Source organism: Callospermophilus lateralis, chromosome 3 (assembly GCF_048772815.1).
Source record: "Callospermophilus lateralis isolate mCalLat2 chromosome 3, mCalLat2.hap1, whole genome shotgun sequence".
Taxonomy (NCBI): Eukaryota; Metazoa; Chordata; class Mammalia; order Rodentia; family Sciuridae; genus Callospermophilus; species Callospermophilus lateralis.
In genome coordinates, this window is record NC_135307.1 from 150573840 (window position 1) to 150594503 (window position 20664).

At 35.8% G+C, this 20664-nt stretch overlaps 1 protein-coding gene across 2 annotated transcripts in view; it reads right to left on the reverse strand.

Annotated features, from left to right (window-relative positions):
• Nucleotides 1–261: 261 nt before the first annotated feature.
• Gins1 (GINS complex subunit 1) overlaps nt 262–20664 on the reverse strand; it is a 30139-nt gene continuing 9736 nt past the window's right edge. The window contains exons 2-7 of one of the 2 annotated variants that reach the window (XM_076848882.2): nt 19973–20037; nt 18038–18136; nt 16793–16883; nt 11070–11186; nt 3688–3765; nt 262–1595 (exon numbers count right to left, since the gene is read on the reverse strand). In XM_076848882.2, the coding sequence (XP_076704997.1) occupies nt 1527–1595; nt 3688–3765; nt 11070–11186; nt 16793–16883; nt 18038–18136; nt 19973–20037 (519 nt within the window). In that variant the 3' untranslated portion in view covers nt 262–1526. The remainder of the gene's footprint in view (nt 1596–3687; nt 3766–11069; nt 11187–16792; nt 16884–18037; nt 18137–19972; nt 20038–20664) is intronic. The other variant, XM_076848883.2, reaches the window with a different exon arrangement.

The window sequence follows — 20664 nt, forward strand, 5'->3', positions numbered from 1 at the left end:
TAGCAAGGCCCTAAGTAACTCAGTGAGACATTGTCTCTACATAAAATATTTTAAAAAGGCTGGGGATGAGGCTCAGTACCTCTGGGTTCAATCCTCAGTACTTTAAAAAAAAAAAAAAAAAAAACACTGACAAGGCATAGACACACACACCCACGACTATAGTTCCATTCACTTTACAAACAAAAACTTGAAAACAAATGACAAAACAAATAGGATTGTACTCCACCTACGGTACAGCTAATAATGGCCACACAAGATGGTAATATTTAGTAAAAAAAGGAAACTTAACCTACTATTTTTCTTTCTTTCTTGTTTTTTGTGGTGCTGAGATTTGAACCACTAAGTTATATCCTTAGCCCTTATCTTCGATTTTCTATATTGTACTGTTTTTACTTTTTTTAACCTCTATACATATTACCTTTAGAAGAAAAAAATGATTTATGTTTAAAATTCCAGTCACAATTACAGAGAGCCTGTCAATATAAATTGATACAAATACCACAATTTTGAATTTTCAACTGATATTCATTAATTTCACAGAAGGACTCAGGCTGGGTGGCTAACCCCCTATTTTGAGATGGTGAGTGAGCATCAGTCTTACTGCTTTAGAAAGAGACATAGAAATTGGGGCTAGAAAAAGGAAGTTTGCTGGAAATAGCAATATCCATAGTGTCCTTCCTCTCTTCTTCCCAAATAATCATATAATGAATTAGTATGCCATTACATTATTACAGATCTTGACATTTTATTTTTAGAAAATCATCTTTATTCAAGTGGTTTAGAAACATGTATTCCAGAAATTTGGGCCCCTGGCATACAAAATACATATTACCAGAAAACACTCAAGATTCATAAGGATCTGCCTTCTATCTGTACAGCCATGAAACTCCCTTTATTTCAAAGAGATTCAAACTTATGAATATTTTATTTATTTTCATTTATAAAAACATACTGTAACAACAATGAGAATGTTTTGATTATAGAAAGAAGTTTTAAAAAAATTTTTTTTTGGGGGGGGGGGGGTTACCAGGGATTCAACCCATAGGCACTTTATCACTGAACCAAACCACATCCACAGTCTCACTAAATTGCTTAGGGCCTCACTAAGTTGCTGAGGCTAGCCTTGAACTTGTAATCCTCCTGCCTCAGCCTCCTGAGTAGCTGGGTTTACAGTCCTGTGCCACCACCTATGGCCAGATATAGCTTTTTTCCAGAAAGAAGCAGAAGGAATGGTATATACACAGAAACAAAGGTCCTTAATACACCTTGGCCAACTATTCCTTTTTTTTTTCTTTTTTTAAATACATTTTAGGTATTGGGAATGGAACCCAGGACCTCCCATGTATGGGACAAGCACTCTACCATTAAACAAACCCCAGTTCTTTTTGGTTATCTTACAGTTATCTGTAAATTTTAAATCCAAGAGGGAGGTGCAGGGAGGAGCAGTTAAAGTATAGACATTTTTGTGGAATGTGTTCAGCCTCATCCTTGGCAAAGCCTCCCCATGTGGTCACCATGAGACGCAGTTATGACAAGACATGCTCCAGAACTCCTTGTCTGATCAACTGCTCACACTTCCATCGAGGCAAAAAGTGCTGCAGAGGAAAGGGAGTAAAAGGAAGAAGAATAAGAAAAGTGACTTGAGAAAAAATTTTAAATTACATTTTTTAAGTAGTACTCTTGATATATATTTATTGTCATAAATGCCTTTCCAATTACATTTTGCATCATTAAAATGCAGCAGTTGATTATGTTTTGAAAGCTAAATAATGAAAAGCTAAACTTTATTTGTTGTTATAATCAACTAAAATTGATGCCACTTGTAGTTATAGTGAATCAAAACTACTCAAGAAGCAAAATGTAATTTCAGTGACACTGCACTGGACATCCTACCTCACAAACCCAAAGGCCTTATGAAAGACCTCTGAACCAAATTCTTCCAAACCAGTCATGGGGACACAAAGACCAACAACTATTATCTAAAAAACGCCTTCCATATTGTCAAGTATTAAAGAACTTATGGTAAGAAAATGTTTTCCTATTAATGTTTACATTATATAGATGATGTACACCACAGATTCTATAGACAATCAATTTTAGATATGGTCTGAATTATTGATTGTTTGGAACTTGCAATACTCTTGCCTCAGTCTCCCAAGTCACTAGGAATACAGGCATGTGCTATCATGCCCACCAAAACAGTTAAGATGATAAATTTTATGTTTTATATATTTTACTATAATTTCTTGTTCAGTGATGAGGACTGAACCAGAGACATGGTAGGCAAGACCTCTATCACTGAGCCACATACTTATCCTGGTATGACATTTTAGAAACCCCTTGCATCAAATAGTTGATAATAAGTTTCAAATACAGTTATGTTTTTATGTTAATGTCTCTATTTCTACAGTTGAGGGAAAGATGATAGCTGATAGACAAAATGTTAAAAGTATCAAAAGAGGAAAGCTTTGTTTATATGTCCACAAGGAGCAGATGAGTGTTCCAAGGAATCATTGCCTGAGCACACAGCAGACAATCAGAAATAAAGCCTAAGAAACAGATTCAACCACAGGACAGTTTAGGGATGAAGTGGTATCTTTACATTTACATATCTTGCTTTCTGAGGACACCTTTGCTCTTACTACAACTTCCTGCTGAATCCTCTAGAAATACAGTCTTTATTATGACAGCATGAACTTATCACTTGATTTTGATTCACTGGTACATACCTCTAAGAGTTATGGGAATTAAATTGTTTTAACAACCAAAGATTTTATGGTACCCTTAAAATCTGTTTTTAAAATATTCAATCTTTGTTTTAGGAGGCAATTGCTGTAAAGTAACAGTAAAGTAGACCAACTCACCTTGTTAGGGAAATAAGCCTAAGAATTATGTGACCTGAAACATTTTTTTGCTCCTGGGCTTAGTCAGCACCAGTGACTTTTGGCATCCTTAGACATTCAACTGGTCAGTACCAAAATGACAGGCAAACAAAGAAAAAGCGGCTCTTATAAAAGCCACAAATATCACTCATATACTGTGATTTCACAAAATGGGAATAGTATAAAAATAAACTTAGCTAATGTGAATTCATCAAATATGAAGACTGTTAAGGAAACACACCAAGATGCTTTATGAAGAAAAATTTAGCTCCAGTTATAATTTTACAACTTCAATCTTTCCCTATTAAGTTGTTATATTAGCTAGGTACAGCCCACACCTATAATCCAAAGACTCAGGACGCTGAGGCAGGAGGATCACAAGTTTGAAGCCAGCCTTAGAAACTTAGTAAAACCCTGTCTCAAAATAAAAATAAAAGGGGCTGGGATATAGCTGAATGATAAAATGCTCCCAGGCTCAAACAGAAAGTTATATATAAATTACTAAGAAATTCTTCATCTATGTCATTATTGTTTGCCAAATAATTAGGAAAATGATTGCATGGGAACTTTTTTTTACTACTTATAATTTGAAGACAGAAACTAAATCCAACATTTTAATAGCCCCAGATCATGATCTACTGTATACCTAGCATAAGGCCCATAAAAATAATGTTTAGAAAAAATAAACATAATGCCTAAAGTACAGGTGATCACAAGATGATATTTATTTTGCTACTGACTCTACATTTTCATACTCAATACTCTTAACAAGATTCAAGATAAAATATCTAATGACAAGAAATACCTGGCTGTTTTTTTTAAGTAGGACTGAAGTGCCATCATCATCAACTTCAAATTCCCCATAGTCTTTTAGACACCGCACCTAAAAGGAAAAAAAAAAAAAAAATCAAAAACCTGATACTTTATCTAAATTTTTTTTTTTTTTTTCATTCTTTCTTTAGGATGTTACCCAGGATGATTCTGAACTCCTGGACTCAAGTGATCCTCCTGCCTCAGCCTCCCAAATGGCTGACACTACAGATTCATGCCACTGTACCCAGCTTAAAATATTTTTAATAGGTAGTAAACAAGAAGAAATCAGGTAACACCTGAATACCTAGAGTAAAATATTAGGCTTTCCTAATATTTCCTTTCTGTATACTTAGGTCTAGTGCTACTACTGTGATATTCTCATGGTTCTAATTGTCCTGCTTTGATAGGGAAAAAGAAAAATGGCAAAATCTCTGAATGTGTATGTGTATCAATGTTGAAAGTAAGAACATCCAGGGAGCTGAATAAAGAAGATATCATTGGATCCTTTCCCCTCTGAAAATCCTGAAAAAGTAAGCTTTTGAAATATCTACCTACAAAAAGTTTAGATCTCCTCCAGACTGATTCTTGTAGATCTCACCCATAAAATTTTTTTTCCATACGATTTTTATTTTTTTTAGTCATACATGACAGCAGAATGTATTTTGACATATAATACATACATGGAATGTACATACTTCAATCATATTGTCTATTCTATTCTGCTGCCCTTCCTATCCTCCCTACTCCTCCCCTCTTCTCCCATCCTTTCTCTCTATCCAATCTAATGTGACACTTTTTTTTCCCTTTTCTCATCACAACATCATATATGTATTCTGTATAACAATGAGGTTCTCCTTCCATCTTCCTTGCAACTCCCCTTCTCCCTCTTTTTCCCTCCCACCTCTCTTCCCCATTTAGTGGTAGTCTTCTTCTGATGCTCTTCCTCCCTATCCCATTTTGAGTCACACCCCCTTATATCAGAGAAGAGATTCAGCACTTGTTTTTTAGGGATTGGCTAACTCCACTTAGCATAATCTGCTCTAATGCTACCCATTTGCCTGCAAATGCCATGATCTTGTTATTTTTTAGTGCTGAGTAATATTCCATTGTGTATAAATGCCATATTTTTTTAATCCATTCATCTATTGAAGGGCATCTAGGTTGGTTCCACATTCTAGCTATTGTGAATTGTGCTGCTATAAATATTGATGTGGCTGTGTCCCTGTAGTATGCTCTTTTTAGATCTTCTGGGTATAGTCTGAGAAGGGGAATAGCTGGATCAAATGGAGGTTCCATTCCCAGCTTTCCAAGGAATCTCCACACTGCTTTCCAAATTGGCTGCACCAATTTGCAGTCTCACCAGCAATGTATGAGTGTACCTTTTTCCCTGCATCCTCACCAGCACTTATTGTTGTTTGACTTCAGAATGGCTGCCATTTTTATTGGAGTGAGATGGTATCTTAGAGTAGTTTTAATTTGCATTTCTCTGATTGCTAGAGATGGAACATTTTTTCATGTATTTGTTGATTAATTGTATATCCTCTTCTGAGAATTTTCTGTTCAAGTCCTTGGCCCACACACCCATAAAATTTTTATCAATACCTGAGAATAGGACAGAGTTTGCCAAATGTTTACTTTTAGAACAGATTATTCCAATCTCCTTTGGTCATCAGACTTTCCTAGGAATTCTTAGTGTATACCATGAAGGAACAGATGCAGCCTCACATGGCAAGAATTGGGAATAGTTCCTGTTTGGAAAAGTGAGGTAGCCTTTTGATAATCACCTTTAAAACTGTAAAGAGACACTGAAAATAAGCAGGACAGTTTTCCTCCTCTATAAGAACTCAGACTAGTATTCATTCTTGAGTACTAGGACTGGCTTCAAAACACTGCTACTGCTGGGCACAGTAGCACACACCTATAATCCCAGTGACTCAGGAGGCTGAAGCGGATTCCCAAGTTTGAAGCCAGCTCAACAACTTAGCAAAGCTTTAAGCAACTTACTGAGACCTTATTTCAAAATTTAAAAACAGGGCTGGGCACTTAGCTCAGTGGTAAAGTACCCCTGGGTTCAATCAATTCCCAGTACCAAAAAACAAACAAGAAAGAAAAGAAAAAATGCTGTTTCCTTCCAGTAAAGCCAACTTAAGTGTCTCATACTTTTCCAGATAATTTCACCATGTCCTATGATTACTCCAGAATCTTACCAAAGTATTTTAACCTTGAAATACTATTCTAAAAAATCTCCACCACCTCCTATTTATTTCTTTAAGCAGACTTTTATTTTCCTCTTTGGATGGAGAGAAGATTGGTGGGAATTGAGTCAAGGGCTTTTTGTGTGTTAAGCATAAGCACTGTGCTACATCTCCAGCCCTAGACTGGACAAAAAAAATCCACAGCAAACATCAATTGTGAAGGACTGAAATCTTTTCTGCCAAGTTCAGAAACAGTGTAAACATGCTCACTTTTGTCACTTATGGAAAACCTTGAACACATTCAAAAGTAAAAAAGACTAATGATACTCCATATTCACTTCAACTAGCTTAAACAATTATCAACATGTGGCCACACAGGTTTCTCTCCTTCACTTCTGAATTATTTTCATATCTATTACTAGAAAATAAAATTCACTTCTGAATTATTTTTGTATCTATTACTAGAAAATAAAATTCTTTTTAAAAACATAATCACATTACTATCTCAACACTTCTTTAATATCATGAAATAGTCATTAAATATCCAAATGTCCCCAATTGTCTCATGATTTTTTCTTAAGTTTCTAGATTGAAATCAGAATTCACTTAGAGTTACAAAATACATGGGTTTTTTTTTTGTGTGTGTGTGTGTGTGTTTTTTTTTTTTGTTGTTGTTGTTCTTAATGTATAGGTTTCCCTCCCTCTTTTAACTTTTTTTTTTTTTTCTTCTTCCTGGCAATTTATCTGTTGAAGAAACTGAGTGGGTAGTTTGATGCATCTTGCAACAATCAAGATTTTGTTGTGGATTTTGGTGGGTCATTTACCCTGATCCTCTTCCTGAATTTCCTATAAACTGGAAGACAGGTCTAGAGGTGTTTTTTCAGACAAATGTCAAAATGTATTTTGACATTTCCTGTACTTCCTCTTATAAGTGGTCCTTTGTGGATTTTAAAAATGATCAGTGGGTCTAAGTGCTATCCATAACTATCCATCATAAAAGTCCAACTATTCACATAAAGATTAAGTAACTATTTTCTTCTAGCATTAGGGTTACAAAATGGCATTAGGTCTATCTTTTATTCTTATTGCTTTTGATAACTGGAATTATATAACAAGTTTCCCTTATAAACTCTGGTGCTTCCCTGAGATAGTCTGTACTACTAATTTATGACCTTTCAAAATGACTTTGATCCTTCATTCTCCAACAGGACTACATAATCACTTCCATATGTACGAGAAAAAGCACTTGGCAAAATTCAACACCTTTTCATGACAAAAACACTTAACAAACTAGGAACAGAAGGAAACTATGTCAACATAATAAAAGCCATACACTAAAAAATCCACTGCAGTAGCCAGGTGCAATAGTACACACCTGTGATCCCATCAACTATGGGGCTGAGGTAGGAGGATCGCCAATTTGAGGCCAGCCTCAGGACCTTGTGCCTTATCTCAAAATAAAATTTTTAAAAACAGGGTGGGGATGTGGCTCAATAGTAGAATGCTTGCCTAGAATTCATGAGGCCCTGAGATTGATTCCCAGCACCACAAAATAAGTAAATTAGTTAATTAATTTTAAGAGCACTTGCCTAGCATGTGCGAGGCCCTGGGTTTGATCCTCAGCACCACACAAAAATAAATAAAATAAAGATAGATATAAATAAATAAATAAGGGCTGGCTGGGGTATAAATCAGTGGCAGAGCACCCCTGGATCTGATCCCCAGTAACGCAAAGAAAAAAAAAAATCCACAGCAAACATATCAATTGTGAAGGACTGAAATCTTTTCTGCCAAGTTCAGAAACAGTGTAAGAATGCTCACTTTTGTCACTTCTGTTTAATATGTAATTGGAAGGTATAAATGAGTAATTGGGCAAGAAAAAATAAAAGCATCTAAATTAGAAAGAAGTTCAGCATGGTAGTGTTCTTCTGTAATCCCAGCTGCTAAGGCAGAAGGACCACAAGTTCCAGATCAGCCTCAGCAATTTGGCAAGATCCTGCCTCAAAAAACAAACACCAAGAGAAAGAATTAATTATTTCTGTCTATAGATGATATGACTGTACATGTAGAAAACCTTAAAGATCGCTTCAACACACAAAAAAACTGTAACTAGTGAATGAATTCAGCAAAGTATCAGGATACACAGACAACACACAAACCTCAGTTCCATTTCTATACACCAATAATGAACAATATGAAAAAGGAAATTACAAAAATAATCCCATTTATATAACATGAAAAAGAATACAATACTTAGGAATTAACTTAGCCAGGGAAATGAAAGGCTTGTCAATGAAAACTATTTATCACTGCTGAAAGAATTTAAAAAAGATAATAGTAAGTGAATATACCACCCATGTTCATGAATTAGAAGATACAATATTAAGAGGTAAACAGTACTCAAACCAATCTACAGAGTCAATACAACCCCTATTAAAATCTCAATATAACCCTTATAAAAATTTCAAAGATATATTTTGGACAAATAAAAAAAAAAATCAATCCATAAAATCTCTAGAGACCTCAAACAGCCAAAGCAATCTTGAAAAAGAACAAATTTTAGGGACTCATTTCCTGATTTCAAAACCTACTACAAGGCTTCAATAATTAAAATAGTCATAGTTCTGGCATAAAAACACACACACATAGCAATGGAACAAAATACAAAATTAACTCTTTTTTTAATATATACTTTTTAGTTGTACGTGGACATAATATCTTTATTTTATTTTTTTATGTGGGGTTGAGGATCAAACCTAGTGCCTTACATGTGCTAGGCTGAGCCACAACTCCAGTCCCCAAAATAAACTCTTGAATGGTCTTATGAAAAGGGTACCAAGACCATTCAATGCAGAAAGAAAAATCTTTTCAAGAAAGATGGATATCAACGTACAAAAGAAGAAATGTTAGAGTATTACATAACACCATATACTAAAACTGACCTAAAACACAACTCTTAGAAAACTTAGGGCAGAAGCTGCACAACTTTGGATTTGGCAATGATTTCTTGGATATGGCACCAAAAGAACAAGCAGCAACAACAACAACAGACAAACTGGATGGCATGAAGCTCCAATCTTTTGTGCATGTGAAGAAAGTACTAACAACTTAAAAAGGCAATCCACAGAATGAGAGAAAATATTTGCAAATCATATGTGAAAAGGGATTAGTATCCAGACTATAGAGAACCTAAAACTCAACAAAAATGTAAACCCAATTCAAAATGGGCAAAGAAACCTGAACAGATATTTTTCCAGACATATAAATAGCCAAGAAACGTGAAAAGATGCTCAACATCACTAATCATTAGAGAAATTCATCTCAAACCTAAAATGAGATACCATTTCTCACAAAAAACTATGGATGGCCATAATTTTTTCAAAAGGGAAAAATATGATATAAATTTTGGTGAGGATGAAGAGAAACTGAAACCTTGTGTGCATTATTAGGAGAATGTAAAATGGTACAGCACTTGTAAAACAGTACGGCAGTTCCTCAAAGTTTAAACACCATGTGACACAGCAATTCTATTTTGGGGTATACACCAAAAAGAAATGAAAGCAGGGTCTCAAATTGTGTGTGTGTGTGTGTGTGTGTGTGTGTTTGCATGTTTACGGAGGATGAAATCCAGGGAATCGCCACCACTGAGAGTGCACTGAGATACATCCCCAACCCTTATTTTTAAACAGGGTTTCACTGGCCCAGGCTGGCCTCAAACTTACAAACCTCCTCCCCAATCTCCCTGGAATTACAGTATCCATCAATGGATAAATGGATAAGGATATGGTTTACCCATAAAATGGAATATTACTTTAAGGCTAAGACCTAAAAAAGGAAAGAAATTCTGACACATGCTACATAATGGATGAATCTTGAAAACATTATGCTACATAATAAGCCTGTCACAAAAAGACAATTACTTTATGGTTCCACTTCTATAAGAAACTTAATAGTTAAAATCATAAAGACAAAGCAGGGGCTGGGGTTGTGGCTCAGTGGTAGAGTGCTCACCTAGCATGCGTGAGGCACTGGGTTTGATCCTCAACACCACATAAAAATAAAGATATTGTGTCCACCTTAAAAAAAAAAAAAACCCTAAAAAATAAATATATTTAAAAAAAAAAAAAAAAGACAAAGTAGATGGTAGTTTGCAAGAGCTAGGAAGAGAGGAGATTTGGGGTATTACTGTTTAGTGGGTTTAGTACCAGTATTATGAGGCAAAAAGAAATCTAGACATGGATGGTATGAGGGTTGCACAATATTATGAAAGCATTTAATACTTTCTGAAGTATATACTTAAAGGATAGGTAAGCCGGGCATGATAGCACACGCCTGTAATCCCAGCAGCTTGGGAGGCTGAGGCAGAGGGATCACAAGTTCAAAGCCAGCCTCAGCAATTTAGGGAGGCCCTAAGCGATTTTTGAGAGCCTATCCCAAACTAAAAAATAAAAAGGGCTAGGGATGTGATTCAGTGGGTACAACCCCTGATACCAAAAAAAATGGTTAAGTTGATGAAATTTATGTTTTGTGTATTTTAGTGCAATAAAATAGGGGGAAAAGTTTAAAAACCAAACAGAAATAATTCCTATTTGACTAATCTATCAACCTGAAAGATAGGTTCATTTGTTTCACTGTTTTCAAAATTTAGGGATTCCTCTGATCCCTGGCATCTCCACAGGTAGGGGTGGAGGAGGTGGAATAGGGACTGGGTTTCCATTTTGATTAAATTTTGTTTTCATAATAAGTTTTATCCAGAGATAAAACTACAAAACAAAGTATGGTCCCAGAATTTTAGCTGTTTTATTGCTACCATACCCATATTGGTCATCCAACTTTATTGGTTTGGGCTTATGCTTCCTTTATTTTTAAGTAGCAGCTAACATGTATTCATTCATATCCCTCTCCCTCACCTTAGACAAAAAGTAGCACAACCTATACATTAAAAAATGTACATGCTAGGTGCAGTGCCACATGCCTCTAATCCCAGTGGCTCAGAGGGCTAAGGTAGGAGGATCATGAGTTCAAAGCCAATCTGAGCAAATTAGCAAGGTCTTAAGCAACTTAGTGAGACCCTGTCTCTAAATAAAAATATTAAAAAGGGCTGGGGATGTGCTCAGTCATTACGCACCCTTGGGTTCAATCCCTAGTACCAAAAAAAAAAAAAAAAATTTATACATACTTCAATATATAAACTTTTTGGAGGTTTCATATCCTGTGTGATGTCCAAACCTTCATCTCCTCCCAGTGACCTCATGTAGGTAGCAAGGGACTTTTTATACTGATTAAACCACTCTATCTGCAAATATAAAGACAGTCATTTAATAAAGTTATAAGAAAACTTGCACAAATTATACACTCAGCCTTTCAGGAATAGCATATACATCCCAATGCAGATCACTATTATGGCCATTCATTCATTTTACACTACAATTATTGATTGCGTTCTATGAACCTGGCACTGTTGTGGATACTTAGGAGAGATCATTCAACAAAATGACAAAAATCTCTGCTCTCAAAAGTTTATAACATATTAATCATAAAACTATATTTATGATTGGAAACATCATAAAAACAACATTTCAGAATTACAAATACAATTATAAAATAGCATTGATGCTATTTCTGAAAATTAAAAAATACTTTTGAGAAAACAACCCAAGTATGCATCAACCGATGAATGGATATGTATATCCACACAATAAAACAGTATTCAGTCATAAACAGAAATAAAGTTCTGAAACGTTTATTACCACACAGATGAACCTTGAAAATTTTTTTTTTTAATATTTATTTTATTTTAGTTCTCGGCGGACACAACATCTTTGTTTGTATGTGGTGCTGAGGATTCGAACCCGGGCCGCACGCATGCCAGGCAAGCGCACTACCGCTTGAGCCACATCCCCAGCCCCGAACCTTGAAAATTTAAACTAAGTGTAAGAGGTAGAAGGCTATATATTGCCATGATTCTACTCATGAAAAACCCACAGTAGGCAAAGAGACAAAAGTAGATTGGTGATTTCTAAGTACTGAAAGGGAGAAACTATGGAGTAACTAATGAAGAATACATGGTTTCTTTTAGGGGTGAGGAAAACATTCTGGAAAAGAATGATAGTAATGGATATACAACTCTGTAAGTATACTGAAAACCAGTGAATTTTATACTTTAAAATTATAAACATTGTGGTATAAGAAAGGTATCATAGGGCTGGGGATATGATAAAAAAAGTGCTTTCCTTGCATGTTCAAGGCCCTTGGTTCAATCCCCAGCACCACAAAAAAAAAAAAAAAGAAAGAAAGAAAGAGAAATGGATCTTAGTAATCTATTATTTAATTTTTAAAAAATCTGTTAAAGATGTATTAAGAATTGTATTGCAAAAAAAAAAAGAAAGTTCTTGTATAATGGCATAATTTGGCGTGAACATACTTTATATACAGAGTTACGAAAAATCATGCTGTGAATGGATAATTATGAATGTAATGCATTCAACTATTGTCATGTATGTAAGAAATTTTTTAAAAATATCTGTTATCCAAAAACCATTGAAATGAAAGAAGATCTAAATATATGGAGTGTATACCACATTCACAGATCAAACAATTCAATATTGTAATTATGTCAAGTGATCTATATGTTCAACTCAGTCTCACTCAAAAAATTTGAAGGCAGGTGCAGTAGAGCATGCTTGTAATCTAGCGGCTCAGAAGGCTGAGGCAGGAGGATTGTGAATTCAAAGCCAGCCTCAGCAAAAGCAGAGTGTAAGCAATGTTGGACCCTGTCTCTAAATAAAATACAAAACAGGACTAGGAATGTGGCTCAGTGGTTGAGTGCCTGAGTTCAATCCCTGGAACCCCCCATCCCCTCAAATATGACAGACTGAATCTAAAATTACACAGGAATGCAAATGGTCAATAGTTGAAATACCTGAAAAAGAACAAGATGGGAATGCTTGTTCAGACATTATGATAATGTTAAAGTAATTATAACAGTGGAATTGGTGCTAGGAGAGAAGAAAGAACTCCCATCCAAAATCCACAGATACAGAAATATACAATTTATGTCAGAGGTGGCACCATGCACAGAGTAGGTGGGTCCAGGAGGATCTTTTTATTTTTTTGGTGGTGCTGGGGATTGAACCTGGGGCCTTGTGCATGTGAGGCAAGCACTCTACCAACTGAGCTATATCCCCAGCCCCCTAAACTTGCTTTTCTTTTTCTTTTTTTCCAGGAGGATCTTTTTCATAAATGGTACTGGGTGATCTCAATATCCCCAGTACAAAAAAAAAAAAAACAAAAAAAAAAAACCCATAAAACAAAACAAAAACTAAACTAAAAGAGCCTGGGGATAAGACAGATAAGACACCTTTGGGCAAAATCCCTAGCACAAAAATAATAAATAAATAAATATGTCCTACAGGCTAAACCAAGAGGTCTCTCACGCCAAGTGGGCATTAGGCAATGTCTGGTGATATTTTTGATTGTTACAACTTGGGAGAGGAGAGCACTGCTGGCACCTAGAGAATAATACCCAATGGTTGTCGCTAAACACCTACAAAGGACAACCCCCAATGATTATTCAGTCAAAAATGCCTACTGAGATTAAAACACCTTGGATTTGAGTGACCACATAATGTATATTGTACATATAATTTAACATACAAAGAATCCAAGACACTTCTGAAAATGAAGAGATAATGTAAGTAATGGCAACAGGGTAACAGGTATAAACTAGGACATATATTCCCACATGGAAATTCCATTCCCAGGTATTCAACAGAAATGCATACTTATTGCCATATTAAAAGAATGTTCATAATAGCATTATTCATTACTGTGAAAAGCTGGAAACAGTCTCAACAATAAATTGCAGCCCCTACTCAGAATGGAATAGTATATGTCAATGAAAAAGTCAAAATGCTGTATGAATAGAAAAAGTTCAAAAGTAAACAACACTAAGTTACAGTGTTCAGAGATGCAGGCTTAGGTGGTAAAATAATATTTTTTAAAGCAAGGAAGTGATTAGTCTGCACAAATGTCAGTGGTGACATGGGGAGAAGGGATGCAGAGCTTCTAAAGTGATGTCTTGAATAAGGTGACGGGTTCATGGGTATTTCTTGGTGACACATCATGAAGCTCTTTATCTTCTTTTGTACATCTCTTTGTATGTATATGTGTATGTATGTGTGTTACATATAAATTTCATAATACAAATAATGAAATGGATTAAAAAGATTCAAAAGGGTTAAGAGAGGATGTATGTGGTAAAACCTACATTATATTTTATAATAACCAAAAATTTTAAATAATGTTTTATTTTGATAAGTATGATGAAAAACTTTGAGATGATTCCAAACAAGTCAAACATGCATCTTTCTAACCTGTTTTTTCCTGCAGTGTCTCTACTGAGGACAGCAAAATATAACGGGCTCCAAAGAGAGACAAAAAGTGAGAAAAAAATAATACAAAGTTGATTTAACTTCACTCACGGATGAAAGAGCAATGCAGAATATATACATTCCTTCCATAAAAGAACATACTGACATTGTCACAAAATACTTGTTTATGGAAAAATATTAATATAAAAAAATAACCTATTTTCCTTACCTTTCATGTTAGTGATCTATACAGACCTAGAGATTTTATAGTTAAAAACAAGGTTAGGAGATCAAAAGCTACACCATAAAAGATTTTACTATTTTGAAATCAGATGAGAATATTTTTATGTCTTAACCATATATGCACTGTACAATGAAGAAATTGGGCCAAGTGCAATGGTTCATGCCTATAAGTTCTGTTATTCATGAGACTGAAGGAGAAGAACTCCAAATTTGAGGCCATCCTGGGCAACTTAAAGAGGACCATCTCAAAATAAAATTTCCAGTTGGTGGTAAAGCCCTTGCCTAGCATTTACAAGGTCCTGGGTTCAATCCCCAGTACCACAAAAAATTAAATAGTTTTTGGTACTGGGTATTTAACCCAGGGGTACTTTATCACTTAGCCACATCTTCAGTCCTTTTTATTTTGAGACAGGGTCTCACTAAGTTGCTGAGGGCCACACTAATTTGCTGAGGCTGGCCCCCACTTTGTGATCTTCCCATCTCAGCCTCCCAAATTTCTGATTACAGATACGTACCACTTCGACCAGACAGAATTTTTTTTAAGATGAAGAAACTGGCTGGCTTTTGTTTGCAAAAGCAAAAGTTACATGGGAGGTAACTTCTAAATCCATAGAATTTTTCAAATAATAGAAGTCTCTTGTCATTCATAGTAATTTCTGATAATATGTACTAATGAGGTGACTCATGGAGGGCCCCTGGATAATTTGTACTAACAAGATGACTCAGAGAGGGGGCTAGCTACTCCAGAAAGATTACCATGTTATCAGGTAACTGGACTTTTGGCCTCTTGATATCAGTTTGACCTCTGGGGAAGGTAGGAGGGATTTAGACTGAGCTCAATCTTAGTACCAGTGATTTAGCCAATCATTTTCTGGAATGAAACCCTAGCACTCTGGATACCAATGCTTATATGAGCTGCCATGGTAGAGAATATCCCATGAGTACTACTATTATACCTAAATGTATTAGAAGGGTGTTAATTTCTGACAGGGAAAAGATGCCAGAAGGTTCAAGTCTAGGACCCTCTTAACCCTCACCCAGCCTCTTTCTTTTGGCTGATTCTGTTTTGTGTTCTTTTTTCTCTAAGACATTTAAGTTTTAAGCATAGTGCTTTCCTGAGTTCTATGAGTCACTCTAGAAAACGGTTGAACCTTAGGAGATAGTGATACCTCAGAACTTGTGACTGTGGCACCTTAGGATTTGTGTCTGGTATCTGAAGTGAGAGCAGTGTTGTGGAAGATTCTGTGAAATCTAGTCTAACTCCAGGTATTTAGTGTCAGAAGTCATTGCAAACTTGTAACAAGTAGATACTATGAACTTCATTTTGTAAATAAGAGAATTTAGGCATAGAGAGAGGTCAAGTTGCTTGCCAAAGATTGGACAGTTAGTGGAGAACCACTAACTGGATTTGAATCCAAATCTGCCTGACTCCAATCCTGTGGACTTAAATACTGAGCTAGCTCTGTTCCTAAGTGACTGGATAAATTAAGAATTTCATTTATAATATGAATTTGTAATATTATTTAGAAAGTGTGTATGTGTGGTTGGGTACAGTGGCATACCCCTGTAATCCCAGAGACACAGGAGGCTGAAGCAAGAGGATAGCAAGTTCAAGGTCAGCCTCTGCAATTTAGCAAGGCCCTACGCAACTTAGTAGGACCCTGTCTCAAAATAAAAAATAAAAAGGACTGGAAATGTAGCTCAGTTGTAAATCACTCCTGGGTTCAATTCTCAGTAACAAAGAAAGAAAGAAACTGTGTGTATGCACTTGCCTATGTACATATATATACATAAATATGCATATATTTTATGGAAAACACCAACTAATAACACCAGTTTTTAAACCCCACTAATTGATCACTTATAAATCACATAATGGAATTCTATTTTGCTGAGTAATAACAGAGTTTTCCAGATAGCATTTAGAATTATTCCCTACCACATATTTTTCCATCACAGTATACATAAAATAACGTCAAAACTTGCCAAAGAACAGATATTAAAAACAAAAGGAGAGGGCTGGGGATGTGGCTCAAGCAGCAGCACGCTCACCTGGAATGCGTGCAGCCCAGGTTCGATCCTCAGCACCACATACAAACAAAGATGTTGTGCCCGCCAATAACTAAAAAATAAATATTAAAATTCTCTCTCTCTACCTCTCTCTACCCCTCTCTCTCTTAAAAAAAAAACAAAAAAAAACAAAAAAAAACAAAAGGAGAAACAACACTATTATAGAACAATACCAGAAACTCCGCATTTTCATAAAATTTGAACAATGCAAACTTACTTCTTCAGCAGACATGTGAAATCGTAAAGCACTTGGCAAAACACTGCCATATTCCCACCTGAGAGCTCTAATCCGAAGCAATCGGTCATACCTACAATGTATAGAAGGAATTAAACAGTATAAGAATTAAAGGGGGAAATCAGAAGTTGTTCTGATGAGGATAGACTCAAGATTCACAACAGCCTAAAGAAAATATACTTGTTTCTTGATGTAAACAAGCCAATTATAAGAAGGTATCTTTGAAACAATGGAACAAACATGCAGATGGACTGAACAGATGCCATGAGGCATTGTTCACTCCTCCAGGTATGACACCATACAGTGGTTATAAAGGTCCAAATGATCCTTTTTTTTTTACTTTTACTTTTTTAATATTTTGGTACCAAAGATTCAACTCAGGGTGTTTAACCACTGAGCTATGCCCCCAGGCTGCCCCCTTTTTAAAAAACTTTTTGAGATGGAGTCTCACTAAGTTGTTTAGGGCCTAGCTAATTTGCTGAGGCTGGCTTGGAACTTGTGATCCTCCTGCCTCAACTTCCCGAGCCATTGGGATTACAGGTAGTGCCACCATGCCCAGCCAATTCTTATTTTTTAGAGAAATAAGAAAAACATTAAAGATACTAAAATAGTCAGTGGTAAAGTGAATAATATTCTAAAAATGTATATGATGAAGTACTATGGCAAAATATTAAAAAGACATAAAGGTACTGGGGATGTAGCTCAGTTAGAGAGTGCTTTCCTAGCATGTGTGAGGATATGTCCCATCCCCAGTACTGGCAAAAAAATAAAAAATAAAATAAATTGACCTAAGGGGATATGATGACTCTAAGGATTTATTAATCTTCTTCCTTTAATGAATATTGCAATTTTTCGTAACAAATTTTTTAAAATAGAAAAAGAGAAGATTTAGAATATTTATAAAGAGACAAGAGATAGCCAGGCACAGTGGTACACATCTACAATCTTAGCAACTCAGGAGGCTAAGACAGGAGGATACCAAATTGGAGACCAGCCTCAGCAACTTACCAAGATCCTGTTTCAAAATAAAAAATTTAAAGGCCTGGGGGTGCAGCTCTGTAGTAGAGCATCTCTGGGTTCAGCCACAGTACTGCAAAAAATGTTTTTAAAAAAGAGAGACAAATCTAAGATTCCCTGCTACCCATTTGGAAAGGTTATCTGGAAAACCAAACCACACAGAAAACCCTCTGGGTTCCTTCCATCCCAAGCAAACAGTGAGAAACTTACAAGTAGGCAACAGTGCAGCGTCGATTTCTTAACAGAGAACAGTGCCGAAATTTAATAGTTGGTATCAAATCACCTCGTCCACCCAACTTTGCTTCATTCCTGATAAGAACATTAAAAGAACAAAATGTATATATGGGTATGTTACCACATTAGTAAAAATTTCAAAGCCAACGACTACTAACTTAAATGCTTGGGGTTTGTTTGTTTTGAGTTATTTTGTGGTGCAGGGGATCAAACTCAAGGCTTTGTGCATGCTAAGCAAGCACTCTTCCACTTAGCTACACTTCCCGCCCCACAAATTGTCCAAATACAGGGAACAAGGAAAACTATTTCCTTATTGGACCAAGGACTGCTAGACCACCTCCAAAATATCTTTATTTTTCTATTCACTTTTACTAAGTCCAGGTCACTTCTCCAGTCACCTAGATAACCAGTGTGCCTCCCTCTTCTCTTAGCTTCCCCAGGAGCTGTGCGTAGGACAGCCAGGATAGTTTCTTAAGACACAAATGAGTCACCACCCATCCACACTTAAAAATTGCATTTGGTGTCACCCTCTGTTCCTTACTAAGCAATCAGTGCCTCAATAAAACCACTTCTCCTTTAGGCCCCAGCTGAAATGTCTCTTCCTTAGAATGGCCCTGATTCCTCAATCTAAGTTGTATATTCTTTAAGTGTCTCCCAGCCCTCTGTTGCCTTCTTTCACAGCATGTCTCCCAATTTGGTATGTCTGTATTTAATATTTATCTCTAAACTAGACTAAGAGTCACAAGAACAGGAATCTGGGCTATGTCAATTACGAGGCAAATACTGGGGCCATTTGTTGGCATATCCTTTTTCAGTGCATATTTGTTGAATGAATCAATGAATGTCATTTGCTGCAACTCTGCTGAGGTTCAGTTCCTCATTCCATCTATAAAGACTTTTCTGTTATTTATCCTAATACACAGAAATGGGAAAATGCTCCTATCATTTGTGTGACCCACAAATCTTATCAGCATGCCACTGATTTCTATATCAAACTAACTCATAAAAACATTCTACCTAAGCCATTCTACCTAGGCTACACTCTACAAGGCCAAAGAGGAAATCTCATGTCACAGAGATAGATGTCTCTCTAGATTTAGATCTTGGCCACCTCAATTTTGATCCAGCACTTTATGTCACTGGAATCTGTGAAGTTTGTCACATAGCCCAGATTCCTTGTTGTTCCAATTAGCATGTTCAGATCTAAATATTCTATGAAACTAGAGGCTTCTCTTGACCTACTGAGCTATAGCCCTCTGTTACATCAGTTCTCAATGAAGTCCACTCAAGCTATCAGAAATCACTTGCTATTAGTGCCAATTTTACAAATTATTCCTTAGACAAATTAAGGCATCTATTAATGAAAACAGTGGAAACTATATATTTCACTTTGTTATGGTTTTTATTTGCCTATGTCTCATCTTTTTAAGTCTGCCTTAATTCCTTTTAACTCAATATATATTAGTCAAACCACAATAATTTTTAAACATCTACCACTTACCAAGCAATGATCAGCACAAATCCATCTGTGTCCTGGCTCTGAGTTAACTTGTACAGTTAGGGTATGATCAGGCTCACAGAGAATTGGAAAAAAAAAAAAAAAAAAAATCCACATCCGAAAACTGACATCAGCCAGGCATGATGGCACACACTGGCAACCCAGTGACTCATGAGGATTGCAAGTTTGAAGCTATCCTTAGCAACTTAGTAAGGCCCTGTCTCAAAATCTCAAAATAAAAAAAAAAGGGGGGGGGGGGCTGTGCATGTAGCTTAGTGGTTAAGTGCTCCATGGTTCAATCCCTAGTACCAAAAAGGAAAACAAACAAACAAACAAAAAACACATACACAAAAAAATGATGTAAGATTATATGACTTCAACTGCTTAAATTGTTTTAAAATATCAAAACTTACACATCAGACTGGTTTTGTTCATATAAAGCTTTCATTTCCTCCAGAACTTGTCTGATTCCATCCTCCTAAAACATATAAGCTGATATTGATACAAATTCATTTATTTCTCTACCAAATCTGTGACAATACTGTTTGTACTATATTGATCTTTGATTTACAAACCTTACAAAAAAAACAACAATAGCCCTTTCACACTAGGATGGCCATGGTGTTGGCAAATAATGTTAACTGGATATCCCCATGAAAAAACAATCCATTGTCTCATCAAAAGTTAAAAAGAATTACTATATGATCCAGCAATTCCACTCCTAAGTACATATCCAAGCAAACTGCAAACATGTTCCCACAAAAATCTGTACAGAAATGTACTTAGTAGCATTATTCATAATAGTCCAAAAGAAGAAACAACTCAAAATGTCCATCAACTGATAGATGAATAAACCAAATGTAGTATAAACCTTCAATGGCAATATAATAATTCAGCCCTAGGAAGAAATGAAGTACTGATAGATGCTACAACATGGATGAATCCTGAAAACTTTATGCTAAATGAAAGACACCAGACACAAAATAAAAAGTATTGTTATGGTTCCACTTATCCGAAATGTTTAGCAAAGACAAATTCATATAGACCCAAAATAGTTTAAAGGTTACCAGAAGCTGCAGAAAAAGGGAAACTGGTACAATTATTG